Below are 14,487 nucleotides of genomic sequence, written 5' to 3'. Positions count from 1 at the left end.
GCAGTGAACATAGGGACTCATATCTCTTTTCAAATTAGTGTTTTTATTTTCTTTGGATGAATACTTAGAAGTAGAATTCCAGGAGCATATGGTAATTCTATTTTTAATTTTTTTGAGGAACTTCCACGCTGTTTTCCATAATGGCCACACCATTTATATTCCCACTAACACTGTATGAGCGTTCTCTTTTCTCCACGTCAGGACTCTGATTTTAAAATGAACACCCAAGGTAATATTTATACTCCTAAGAAGTTTGGGAACCTCTGTGGTTGTGATTGGGTCCTGATTTTAGTATTTCTTTTTCTCTCCCCTAAACTTTGTGGGGTTCATTTTTTTCTGTGGGTTTGCCAGAAGCAAAGATAACAATCCCAACTACTTGTCATTTAAAGTAGAAGGGGCTGCTGCTTATTATTGTTACTATTTTAAGTTTAAAAAAAAAACAAAACACTTGTTGCAGCTAGAATACTATGTATATCAAGCAGATGTGGACTCCAGTCTTGGCCTTTTTAGGGTCTTGTCAAGGTATTGAGTTGTCCCCTGGAGGACAGCTAAGAAAGGAAACTCAGAGGCTTGGTTTTCATGGTAAAATGACATACAGATTTTTAGAGACATTCATACTGTCTTGTTTGGTTTTATATTTTTTGCAAAAATGAAAAGCTGTAGCATAAATGGCCTTTGGTCCCTTACAGGTTGGTCAGTATAATAAGCTTGTGATAAAGTTCCTCTTCTATTTTCCAGCAAGCTGGAGAGAGCAATGAAAGTTAAGTGCCACTTTCCCAGCTCGTTGTAGAGAAGTTCTGGAATTGATTACCTAAATTGCCACATTGATTAGATCACAAGTGGACAGTGGAGAAAACAAATTTGAAGTATAGTTCAGGGAGCACACATAGTCAAGGGAAGTATATCCTTGTTCTTTGTCTTGTGCTGAGACAATTTCCTGATACAGATTTGGGCTGTTTTCCTGAGTTACATAGACCGATACATGAGAGTGAACAGTAGAATGATTGTGCCTTTCCAGGTCTTCAGAATAGCAGATAGCAAGTTTGTGTGTGTGTGTGTGTGTGTGTGTGTGTGTGTGTGTATGTGTGTATGTATGTGTGTGTGTGTATACTGCTGCTGCTGCTGCTAAGTCACTTCAATCGTATCTTGACTCTTTGCGGCCCTATGGACTGTAGCCTGCCAAGCTCCTCTGTCAATGGGCTTCTCCAGGCAAGATTACTGGAGAGTAGTGGGTTGCCAGGCCCTCCTCCACCCTAGCACAAAATACTTGGAATATATACTACCATAGGTATGAATGACTGATACTGTGTGTTTCCATTTTCAATATGGAAAATTGAAACAATTCAAACAACATTGAAACAATTCAATTCAGTTCAGTTCGGTTGCTCAGTTGTGTCAGACTCTTTGTCACCCCATGAACCACAGCATGCCAGGCCTCCCTGTCCATCACCAACTCCTGGAGTTTACCCAAACTCATGTCCATTGAGTCGGTGATGCCATCCAACCATCTCATCCTCTGTCGTCCCCTTCTGCTCCTGCCCTCAATCTTTCCCAGCATCAGGGTCTCTCAAGGGGTGACGCTGGCCTTGCTTTATTTACCCCAGGCCTCTTTGTGCCTCTAAAGATTTTCCCCACACCTGTATATTCCTTTTTCCTCCATTCATTAATTTATATCGACTATAAGAGGAATTGGACATTAGGGACATAACTTTTGGCCTTTGAATTCAGGTTTTAAAAAGTTTCTTCACAGTACCAGATTCTTGCAAACTATGAAGAGTTGACTGTAGGAAGTTAAATATGTATTTGATTTGCTATATATTTGATGCTGACTCATTTGTAATGGAATTCTGTCATTTAAAAAGAAAACAAGAACTTGTAGAAATTGCTAAGTAAACCAGCAATGGGTTTTATAATGAACCATCATGGAATTTCTGTATGTATGCCAAAGAAAGGATTGTGTTCTTGGGACATAGAGAATTGCACTGAGACTCAAAGGGCTGAGCTACGTATTTGCTTCAGGTTCAGAGTTGTGGTAATCACACTTTTTTAGTTCATGGCATTTGCCTATGAACAAATGTGAGGACTCTTATTTTTATTTCCTCAGTCTCTGATTTCTAATCTCATTTCCCCCTTCCCATGGGCACCCTTGAATATTCTTAAATATGTGTATATGTGTTTTATAAAATATGCAGCATTATTTAGTGTGTGTATTTTTAATTTGCCTAAATGGTGTTATGCTATAGATCATATTGTTTTCCCTTTTGCATTCACTACTGTTAAAAAAAAATCTTCATATTTATATATATATTGAGTGTATCTATCTACCTCTCTGCTTCTGATCGCTGCATAGTATTGGGTTGGCCAAAAGGTTCGTTCAGGTTTTTCCATTGGTTATCTTACAGGAAAAACTGAACAGACTTTCTGGCCAAGTCAATATTTCAGGGCATTTACTTACTACTCACTCATTTTGCCAGTGGTTGCCTCCAGCTATTCTTACAAATAATACTCTAGAGACTATATCACGCATGTTTCCTTATGGAACTATGTGTGATTCCTCCCAAAAGTATACCCAGGAGTTGTATAGCTGAGCCATGGAAATGACATTTCATACGAAAAGTTAGCACACCATTGCTCTGTGGAATGGTTTACCAGTAATGCTTACCAGTTCTTCTTTTCCATATTCTTGCTGACAACTTCCTGTGTCTAAAATCTTATGTATAATCCCATTTACACTGTCACACAGGCTAAAGTTTTAACTTTAGACTTATTACATGGAAGGGCCAGATTTTTATTATGGCAGGTAGAGTTTTAATTTAGGGGATATTGTAGGAAGATTGAAATTCATATTGAAGTTCAAAAGGTTGCATGATAATATCCAGGCTTCGCAAGGAGAATGCAGTGTTATCTTGTTGACCTGTTCAGAAACCTGATCTTAGGGTCCCAGAATTAATTGTACTTAGATAGTTTCACTTGTATTAACTGCCTTCCCTAGTGACCAAAAGTTAAAGTGCCAGTAGATAACTCACGATGAAAAAATTGTCAAGCCTCCTGGCCACTTCAGTAGGCCAATTTTTCTCTGTAGGAAATAGAAGTATAGTTAGAAGAGTTAATGAATTTTATAGCAGGGCAAGAGAAAATATTCTGTGATTCAGATATTTCACAGTGTTAGGCTTTCAAAGCCTGATGGCACTTATCTTTTTTTTTTAAGTCAAATTTTTTACAGTCTTGGAACTGGGAGATTTGTAGCAGTGTAAATTAAGTGGTGGTTACCTATGTCTTCTATTTGATTTTTTTCTGTTCTTTTTTGTGGGGGCTTTCCTGGTGGCTCAGTGGTAAAGAATCCTCCTGCCAATGCAGGAGACCTGGGTTCGATCCCTGGGTTTGACCGCTAGAGAAAGAAATGGCAACCCACTCCAGTATTCTTGCCTGGGAAATCCCATGGACAGAGGAGCCTGGGGTCTACAGTTCATGGGGTCACAAAGAGTTGGTGTGACTTAGCGAATAAACAATAACAATTCTTTTTTGTAAAGGGGCTTTCTTTTTATAGTACATAAGTTATTACACTTATAGCTAAACTACTTAGATTAATAACTATTTGAAAGGGGGGAGAAGGAAATGGCAACCCACTCCAGTATTCTTGCTTGGAGAATCCCAGGGACAGAGGAGCGTGGTGGGCTGCCATCTGTGGGGTCTCACAGAGTTGGACACGACTGAAACGACTTAGCAGCAGCAACAGCATTTAAAAGGGGATTAGTTGCACTCTTAGATCCAGCCAATAAGCATTGTAAATAGTTGTATGGGAGTTTTGCTATTGAGTTTTTAGAAATAATTTTGTAGGACTTGTAGACTAAATATTAACGTGATTTTAAATGTGTTTTAAATCATATACATTTTAAATTAAATTTATAAGTAAATGGTGTTCTGCAGATTTCTCCCCTCATTAGGCCTTTATATTTTTAATGGGACCTCAGCTTTAAATTTTTTAAAATAAAAGCTACTAGGAATAAAAAATAAAGGTTGTAGATAATCTTTACCTACACGGAATATAGATCATGTGTAAAGTAGGAATATTCATCAACCAGTTTTATCATGTACCAAACTTGCGTGAATAAAATAACTTCTGACTTTTATTAAAAAAAGAAGCTAGTAGGAATATTGTTTCATTTATAGGTTTTTTTGGTAGCATATCTTTTCAGGGAAATATTTATTAAATCTTGGTATCTTTTTCAACAATGATTTTTTACTTCACTTTCATGATTTTCTTTAGACTATTTCGGTTTTAAAATAATTAAACACATCACCAAATAAGGATTTTAACTAGTACTAAAAAAACCCTTGAAAGATTAAAAATTTTTTTTAAACTTCTTCATATTAAAATATATGTGGAATTAATTTGAATTTAACTGATCCTGAGCTTGGTTAGTTAGAAATTCAGCATTGAGGCTTAAGTTTCATACTTTAGTTTTTATTTTTCAAAAGCTGAGATCATATGATCTTTTTCTAATTGCTTAAATTAGAAAGTATAGGGAAAAATTTGGTTTTTATCTGAACTGAGCAGTGAAGAATCTTGTATTAGAATTTTGATTACTGGAGTTATATTGGAAATATATATGTATATATTTTCAGTTATCAAGCTAGCTGAACTTTTTTTGTTGTTGCTTACACGTAATAAAAATAGCTCAAAGCATATTTTCCAATGAAAACTATCATGACTAGAAATACTAATAATAGGAAGTATACATTTATGTCAAGATTCTTGCAACTTACCACTAATAAGAGAAATAGTGATCTGACTGTTACTATTAATCTGTGTTTATACAGAGACTTAAAAATGAAAACTTACCATTTTGAGAATGAAGAAGCAGTTGTATGGTTTTGACAAAGATAATGCTAACCTTAAATTTCGGTTAAAAATTTTGCAAAAACAGCATCAGGAAATGCAGACCACTGAGTATGTATAGCGTGGGAGAATACTGCCACCTTGTGTATATGTGATGGTATTTTAATGTCTCCTTTTTCTTTTGTTATGCCTGCTAATACAAGGTGCTTTTTCACTGTTTGATACTGTGGTCAGATATGTGTGTTTGTGCTCCGTCATCTTCGACTGTTTGCAACCCTGTGGACTGTAGCCCACCAGGCTCCTCTGTCCATGCAATTTTCCAGGCAAGAATATTGAAGTGGGTTGCCATTTCCTCCTCTGGGGGATCTTCTCAACCCAGGGATCAAACCCATGTCTCTGACATCTCTTGCATTGGCAGGCAGATTTTTACCACTATGCCATCTGGGAAGCACTATGCTCCAATATATCGATGTGTAAAACATTGAATTTGTGTGTGTGTGTGTAGTAAAATTGATCCAGCTTTTCTTTTTTCTTGGCAGACAGAGAGAGGTCTTATATTTTGAAGACATTAACTTTACAGTTAGCTCTAAAAATTGGCAAGTCTGAGAGATCAGTCTGATTAATTGATCTCTGCGGTTAGTTGAGAATTGAATTCATTTATTTGAATCTTATGGAAAGTTGAAGATTCTTTGATCATTCTCCCTTTCAGTTTTTTAGTGCTTTGGAATCATTATTCTGAATGGCAGAATTCATTATCCAGTAGATAAGAGAGTATAAGTCATTGGGTGTACTCATAACAACCAGATTCATTGATTTTTTAAATGTTTTCCTTTAGGTCAAATGCAGACGAATGACTATAATAATAACATGTAGTAGTATTTAGAAAAATGTTAATGTGATGAAGAAGAGGTTCCTTTAAACCATTTTGGTTACCTGAGAGCATGACTTAGTAGTTTTCAAATATTACATGACTGAAGAGGAAGAATGACAAGATAGAGAGTTCACTTTCTGGTGCTCAGTTAACTTAGCTGCATAATCATGAGGTCTTCTCTGGGCATGCATTTTTTTTTTTTTTTATTGACGGATAATTGCTTTACAGAATTTTGTTGTTTTCTGTCGAACCTCAACATGAATCAGCCATAGGCATACATATAGTCCCTCCCTTTTGAACCTCTCTCCCATCTCCTGCCCCATCCCACCTCTCTGGATTGATACAGAGCCCCTGTTTGAGTTTCCTGAGCCATAAAGCAAATTCCTGTTGGCTCTCTATTTTACATATGGTAATGTAAGTTTCCACGTTACTCTTTCCATATATCTCACCCTCTCCACCCCTCTCCTCATGTCCATAAGTCTGTTCTCTATATCTGTTTCTCCATTGCTCCCCTATAAATAAATTCTTCAGTACCATCGTTCTAGATTCCATATATATGCATTAGAATATGATATTTATCTTTCTCTTTCTGACTCTCTTCACTCTGTATAATAGGTTCTAGGTTCATCCATCTCATCAGAACAGACTCAAATGCAGTCCTTTTTATGGCTGAGTAATATTCCATTGTGTTTATGTACCACAACTTTTTTATCCATTCATCTGTCAATGGACATCTAGGTTGCTTCCATGTTCTAGCTATTGTAAACAGAGCTGCAGTGAACAATGGGATACATGTGTCTTTTTCAGTTTTGGTTTCCTCAGGGTATATGCCTAGGAGTGGGATTGCGGGGTCACGTGGTGGTTTTATTCCTAATTTTTTAAGGAATCTCCATACCGTCTTCCATAGTGGCTTTATCAATTTACATTCCCACCAACAGTGCAAGAGCGTTCCCTTTCCTCCACACCCTTTCCAGCATTTATTGTTTGTAGATTTTTTGATGAGGGCCATTCTGACCATTGTGAGGTGTTATCTCATTGTAGTTTTGATTTGCATTTCTCTAATAATGAGCGATCTTGAGCATCTTTTCATGTGTTTGTTAGCCATCTGTATGTCTTTGGGAAAATGTCTAAGTCTTTTCCCACTTTTTGATTGGGTTGTTTGTTTTTCTGGTATTGAGTTGTATGAGCTGCTTGTATATTTTGGAAATTAATTCTTTGTCAGTTGTTTAATTTGCTATTATTTTCTCCCATTCTGAGGGTTGTCTTTTCACCTTGCTTATAGTTTCCTTTGTTGTGCAAAAGCTTTTAAGTTTAATCAGGTTCCACTTGTTTACCTTTGTTTTTATTTCTGTTACTTCTAGGAGGTGGGTCATAGAGGATCTTGCTTTGATTTATGTCATCAAGTGTTCTGCCTGTGTTTTCCTCTTAAGAGTTTTATAGTTTCTGGTCTTACATTTGGGTCTTTAATCCATTTTAAGTTTATCTTTGTGTGTGGTGTTAGAACGTGTTCTAATTTCATTCCTTTACACGTAGCTGTCCAGTTTTCCCAGCACCATTTATTGAAGAGGCTGTCTCTGCCCCGTTGTATATTCTTGCCTCCTTTGTCAAAAATAAGGTACCCAGAGGTGCATGGGTTTATTTCTGGGCTTTCTATCTTGTTCCATTGGTCTATATTTCTGTTTTTGTGCCAGTACCGTACTGTCTTGACTGTAGCTTTGTAGTATAACCTGAAGTCAGGCAGCTTGATTCCTCCATCTCCATTCTTTTTTCTCAAGACTGCTTTGGCTATTCGGGGTCTTTTGTGTTTCCATATGAACTGTGAAACTTTTTGTTCTAGTTCTGTGAAATATGCCATTGGTAATTTGATAGGGATCACATTGAATCTGTAGATTGCATTTGGTAGTATAGTCATTTTCACAGTATTGATTCTTCCTACCCAGGAACATGGCATATCTCTCCGTTTATGTCATCTTTGATTTCTTTCATCAGTGTCTTATAATTTTCTGTGTACAGTTCTTTTGTCTCCTTAGGTAAGTTTATTCCTAGATGTTTAATTCTTTTTGTTGCAATGGTGAATGGGATTGATTCCTTAATTTCTCTTTCTGATTTTTCATTGTTAGTATATAGAAATGCAAGTGATTTCTGTATATTGACTTTGTATCCTGCAACTTTGCTAAATTCACTGATTAGCTCTAGTAATTTTCTGATACTATCTTTAGGGTTTTCTATGTACAGTATCATGTCATCTGCAAACAGTGAGAATTTTACTTCTTCTTTTCTGATCTGGATTCCTTTTATTTCTTTTTCTTCTCTGATAGCTGTATCTAGGACTTCCAGAACTATGTTGACTAATAGTGGTGAAAGTGGATACCCTTGTCTTGTTCTTTATCTTAGGGGACTGCTTTCAGTTTTTCACCATTGAGAATAATGTTTACTGTAGGCTTATCATATGTGGCCTTTACTATTTTGAGGTAGGTTCCTTCTCTGCCCATTTTCTGAAGAATTTTAATCATAAATGGGTACTGAATTTTGTCAAAGGCTTTTTCTGCATCTAGTGAGATGATCATATAGTTTTTATCTTTCAATTTGTTAATATAGTGTATCACATTAATTGATTTGCATATATTGAAGAATCCTTGCATTCCTGGAATACACCCAACTTGATCATGGTGTATGAGCTTTTTGATGTGTTGCTGAATTCTGTTTGCTAAAATTTTGTTGAGGATTTTTGCATGTATGTTCATCAGTGATATGGCCTGTAGTTTTCTTTTTTTGTGTTGTTTTTGTCTGGTTTTGGTATCAGGGTGATGGCAGCTTCGTAGAAGGAGTTTGGAAGTGTTCCTTTCTCTGCAATTTTTTGAAAGAGTTTTAGCAGGATAGGCATTAGCTCTCTATAAATGTTTGATAGAATTCTCCTGTGAAGCCATCTGGTCCTGGGCTTTTGTTTTTTGGGAGATTTTTGATCACAGCTTCCATTTCAGTGCTTGTAATTGGGTTGTTCATAATTTCAGTTGCTTCCTGGTTCTGTCTTGAACTTTTCTAAGTTCAAGTTCTAACTTTTCTGAAATTGAACTTTTCCAAGAATCTGTCCATTTCTTCCAGGTTATCCATTTTGTTGCCATATAGTTGTTCATAATAGTCTCTTATAATCCTTTGTATTTCTGAATTGTCCATTGTAACCTCTCCTTTTTCATTTCTAATTTTGTTGATTTGATTCTTCTCTCTTTTTTTCTTGATGAGTCTGGCTAAAGGCTTGTCAATTTTGTTTATCTCCTCAAAGAACCAGCTTTTAGTTTTATTAATCTTTACTATTGTTTCTTTCATTTCTTTTTCATTTATTTTTGCTTAGATCTTTATGACTTCTTTCCTTCTACTAATTTTTTTTGTTTGTTTGTTTATTCTTCTTTTTCCAGTTGTTTTAGGTGTAAAGTTAGGTTGTCTATTCGACGTTTTTCTCGTGTCTTGAGGTAGGATTGTATTGCTATAAACTTCCCTCTGAGAACTGCTTTTGCTACATCCCATAGGTTTTGAGTTGTTGTGTTTTCATTGTCATTTGTTTCTAGAAATTTTTTGATTTCCCTTTTGATCTCTTCAGTAACCTGTTGGTTATTTAGAAACGTGTTGTTTAATCTTCATGTGTTTGTGTTTCTTACAGTTTTTTTCTTGTAATTGATATCTAGTCTCATAGTGTTGTGGTCATAGAAGATGCTTGATACGATTTCAATTTTCTTAAATTTATTGAGGCTTGATTTGTGACCCAAGATGTGGTCTATCCTGGAGAATGTTCCATGGGGCTCGCATTTCTTTATCTGAAAAATAAGCAGTTGAACTCGAATGTTTCTAAGGACATTTTTAGTTTTTGAATTCTATGACTATGTAAAGATTTACTTTAATTTTTAAAATGTTAATACTGTAATGCCCTTCACTGTACTCATTACATTCTTCTATATAAAAAGTTAGTTTAAAATTTAAGATAGTCACATAGTTGTGTGTAAGTGTCTTAGGAAATATTAATCATTTGAAAGGACATATGTATAAAAGTTTAAAACCAGAAGCCTAGGAAATTTGCCTACTTTTTATTTAACATGTGGGATACTTTGAAAATAATAGAAGATTGGTTTTGAGCCAACCTAGATTTTAATTATATAGTATTTAAGCAACATAGGCTTGTATTTTTTTTTTAGGCACAAATGCATTACAAATGCCTTTATTTCAACTTCTGGGAAGCCTCCAAAAATTGGTATGAATATGGTAGGCCTATATCATGGGCAGAATTTCTGATTGAAATGAAAACAGGGAGAAACGTACCTTAGCCTATAGTTGAAAGCTTGGAAGTTCTTTAGGATATTACCGAACTGAAAATTTCATTTCCAGAATCTTGAATATGTCTTCATTTTTCGGTATACAGTAGCAGATATTTCCTGTTTACCTAGATTCGTTTTTCTTGTTAAGAGTGAACACATGTAATCACATTTAGCTTTTTACTTTGAGGCCATCTGGGGATAATCTTTTAAAATTCTAAATATAATTTTTAAGGAAAATGATATTCATTGTTAAGCTGTGTAAACATGCCAAATCCATCATCTGCAGTGAAATAATTTCCCATGGCTAGTGATTGTAATACCAAGGCAAAATGACTATATTGCTCTTTTTGCATTTATTTTGTGTAATACCAAACTACTATTTTATAGAATGCAGTTCAGTTCAGTTCAGTTCAGTTGCTCAGTCGTGTCTGACTCTTTGTGACCCCATGAACCACAGCACGCCAGGCCTCCCTATCCATCACCAACTCCCGGAGTCCACTCAAACCCATGTCCATTGAGTCGGTGATGCCATCCAACCATCTCATCCTCTATTGTCCCCCTCTTCTCCTGCCCTCAATCTTTCCCAGCATCAGGGTCTTTTCCAATGAGTCAGCCCTTCACATCAGGTGGCCACAGTATTGGAGTTTCAGCTTCAACATCAGTTCTCCGATGAACACCCAGGCCTGATCTCCTTTAGGATGGACTGGTTGGATCTCCTTGCAGTCCAAGGGACTCTCAAGAGTCTTCTCCAATACCACAGTTCAAAAGCATCAATTCTTCAGCACTCAGCTGTCTTTATAGTCCAACTCGCACTTCCATACATGACTACTGGAAAAACCATAGCCTTGACTAGACAGACCTTTGTTGGCAAAGTAATGTCTCTGCTTTTTAATATGCTGTCTAAGTTGGTCGTAACTTTTCTTCCAAGCAGTAAGCGTCTTTTAATTTCATGGCTGCAGTCACCATCTGCAGTGATTTTGGAGCCCAGTAAAATAAAGTCAGCCACTGTTTCCCCATCTGTTTACTATGAAGTGATGGGACCGGATGCCAGACTTTCTGACAAATGTTTAAATTCACTAATAAAATAATCATTTCATATATAAAAATTTATGTACACATTATAAAATATTAAGAAAAGATGTTAGCTAAAATCTCCATATTCTCTTATGGAAGTATAAAAATACTATCTAAGTTATATTCATAAAAGTGAAGAGAATGCAATCATTAAAAAAAGCAAAGTGGATGATTACCTAATCTGTTTTTACATTGTATAAACTTAAGAAAATGAGTGTGTATTAGTCATATGACAGTAGTCATGAGATCTTTCTGTAGAGATTTTTTCCCAAAAGCTTTGTTGGAAAACCTCTCTCTATGGTGGGATAGAATTGTGAAATAAGAAGAAAATATTGAGTGATAGTTTATAACAGGCATATCTGCAAATCTAATATTTGGATTTGATTCTGTTTAAGATGTTTTTGAAAAACAAAACATATGTTTTTGAACAGTTTGTTTTTGTATAGTGACTATAGTTTTTATTGATAGCAGTTATAATTTTAAAGATAGCATTCCTAGCTTCTTTTCTTAATTTTATGTATAGATAGGAATTTCATTACACTATTAATGACTGTATTTGGTTCAGTTGTATTGTGTTAGCATTCTATTTGTTTGAAAAGCTGTTGAATCAGGAAAAGAATTATGATTATAATAAAAGATTTGCTTGTCAGCTGTCATTTTTGTCCTTGAGAATTATGGAGAATTAGGATACTCTTTAATAGTACATCATTGTTTATTTCGAAATTAAAAAAAATTGAAGTAAAACTGACATGTAACATTATACTGGTTTTAGGTGTACAACATAGTGTTTCAGTATTTGTGTATATTGTAAATTTATCACCATAATAAATCTAGTTAACATTCATCACCACACACAGAGTTTTTCCTGTGATGAATTTTGAAATTTTAATGAAGCAAATAACTTTATTCATAGACAAGAGTTTTCTTCAGCTATTTTCATCATAAACTGCATCACTGAATTTGCAGTAAGAAGTGTCACCATTAGTTTATTTCAGTGACCCAAGTATATTACGGTACCATGCTAACATATGTATTAAATGGTGATACAGTATTTCAGTGTGGTTGCTTATTGTGTTCTGCATGGGTCCAGGCCTATCTAATTCTTTTGTAATGTATAAAGTTGGATGAGTGAGTCATTGGTTTTGATGAAAATGACTTTGTAAATTGGTATTTTTTATTCTAAGAGAAGGTTAATAATTGTAATTTTTCTAATTTATGCAGAAATTTGTTTCCTGTTCAAGTGAAATTTGAACTGGAAATTACATATAGGCCATTATATAATGCAAATTCAATAACATACAAAATGAAGCATAGATGTACTCTTAAAAATTTTTTTCCATTGTTCTTTCTTCCTTTTTCCTTTTTATGCATCAAATTTAGTGGCCGTAGCTCTTTGGGAAGCAGGTGCTGCCCATCAGTGATTCTATATTTAGAAATATTAATGTATAGATATTTTTAATATATTTGTTCTATTTAAGGCAACATAATATTAGTAGAATAAGGTCTTCTGTTGAATTATTGTGAAAGTTAATAGTCAATGATGCACTGTTCAGTTTTGAGATGTTTAGCATAGATCTCATATATTTTTCTGCTTATTAGGCAAGAAGTTATGAAATGGAATGGATGGGGATATAATGATTCCAAGTTCATCTTCAATAAGAAAGGACAAATTGAGTTGACTGGGAAAAGGTAACTCTGATTTATTCTTTGTTTTGTTCCTTTTATTTATCTTTCTATGAAAAATTTTAAACATAAATAACAAATATAACATTAAATAATAGACATACATAAAAATAGGATAATATAATGCCTCTTCCCTAGATTTAAAAGTCACTAATATTTTGTAATAAATGCTTTTCTTTTTCTATTGTGTATCAAATTCTGACATTGTCATGGCCCTTCTAAATGTTTGTATATATATCCCTTAAAAGGACCTGGTAAAACCAATTATGTAATACTATTATCATACCTCTCAATATAACAGAAATTTTATATCTGGTTATCCATTTCACGTTCCCTTTCTCTAATTGTCTTAAAGGTGTCATTTTATAGGTGTTTTGAATCAGGATCTAAAGATTGAGTGTTAATATTTTCGGGAGAATAATGTCTAATACAGTAGAAACTTGTCATTTAGAGATGGCTTTACAAAATCTTCAGGGGGGAAGAAGTGAATCTTTTCAACTTAGAAAAACCAACGTCCTCTCTTCTCAGATATTACCTTCATTTCTCTATCTTTGGATGTTGAAGGCATAGCATCTTCGCTCTATGTGAGGGGCAGATAGGCATTTTGGGCACAGTGCCATTGAAAGCATAAACCTACTGTCTTCTGTGGAGTAGTGTGGCTATGTAGTGGTTTATGTTAGCAGTATATATATGTTACGTCAAGGATTAATCACAGAAAGTGTCACAACTATTTATACTTTACTGTATGAACCCTTAGACCCATGGTTTAGAATCTGGCTTTTATTTTGGGTGTTCTGACACTTGACTTGCCAGTTTTTCCAGAAAGAATCAGATTGTGGGTGGCTGACATATGTGCAACACTCATAAGATATTAGAAAAAAACTAAAACCCTGGTGTATTCATTTATGATTAGATTATTTCTTTTTCAGGGTGTAGAACGCTTGTTATTGCCCTTTCTGATATTAAGATATGTAGAAAGCAAAATTTGTAATTTATATATTGTTTGGAGAGCATAAATTCAAAGCAGAGGGAATTCAATCATCATGAGAGAAATTTTTGTCCAAGTTGTAGTAGAATTAGAGAATTTTTCTGTTGACTTTGGATTTTGGAAGAGTGCTGCTGCCCTTCCAACCAGAATGCGTTCCATAAAGGCTTCATTTCTTTTGCACTGTTGACTCCTGAGTCCAAGTCCAGTGAGGGAGAAGGGAGAAAACAAGGCTACATCTGACAGGCAGAGCCTGCACAGGTAACCTTTGCTTCTCACTGAGTTACTCACTATCTAAAGGGTAATTCTGTGAACATGAAGATGGAATTTAAATGCTCTAGGGTTAAATATGTACTACATAAATTATTTAATAACTAAAACCAAATAACTAAATAATACTCAGTTCCCATTTTGGTGCACCATTACTTTAGCACAGACAGGATAATAAACTGGATTGAATTGAATCATAGCTTTCTCTAGTCTAGTCTCCTAGGGATAATGGTTAATTTTTTTTTATTATTAGAAAACACTTACAAATGTTCTTTAAGATAATAATAGCTATTATTTATTGAGTTCCTATTGAGTTATCTTAAAATAACCCTAAGTGGGTAGTGAGGTATTCTTAGAAATAATTAGGAGATTGAGGATGAGGGAGGTTAAACACCTTACTTGAGATCACCTGTGCAGTAGGAAATTGTGATTAAAACTGAAGTGCTTTTAAGGTTCATTC

General features: G+C 34.9%; 1 protein-coding gene across 7 annotated transcripts in view; it reads left to right on the top strand.

Moving 5' to 3' along the window:
• Positions 1-14,487, top strand: part of AGPS (alkylglycerone phosphate synthase) — a 126,041-nt gene that overhangs the window by 16,420 nt on the left and 95,134 nt on the right. For all 7 annotated transcript variants that reach the window (XR_014079397.1, XR_014079396.1, XR_014079395.1 and 4 more), the window contains exon 2: positions 12,689-12,778. Coding sequence is in view for 4 of the 7 variants with exons in the window: in XM_081579591.1 (XP_081435717.1) it covers positions 12,689-12,778 (90 nt within the window). In the remaining 3 variants the exon portion in view is untranslated. The remainder of the gene's footprint in view (positions 1-12,688; positions 12,779-14,487) is intronic.

Source organism: Giraffa tippelskirchi, chromosome 3, assembly GCF_054371585.1.
Source record: "Giraffa tippelskirchi isolate mGirTip1 chromosome 3, T2T-mGirTip1v1.2.pri, whole genome shotgun sequence".
NCBI lineage: Eukaryota > Metazoa > Chordata > Mammalia > Artiodactyla > Giraffidae > Giraffa > Giraffa tippelskirchi.
Note: the sequence above shows the minus strand (reverse complement) of the source record. Positions and strands in the feature narration are given on the sequence as shown.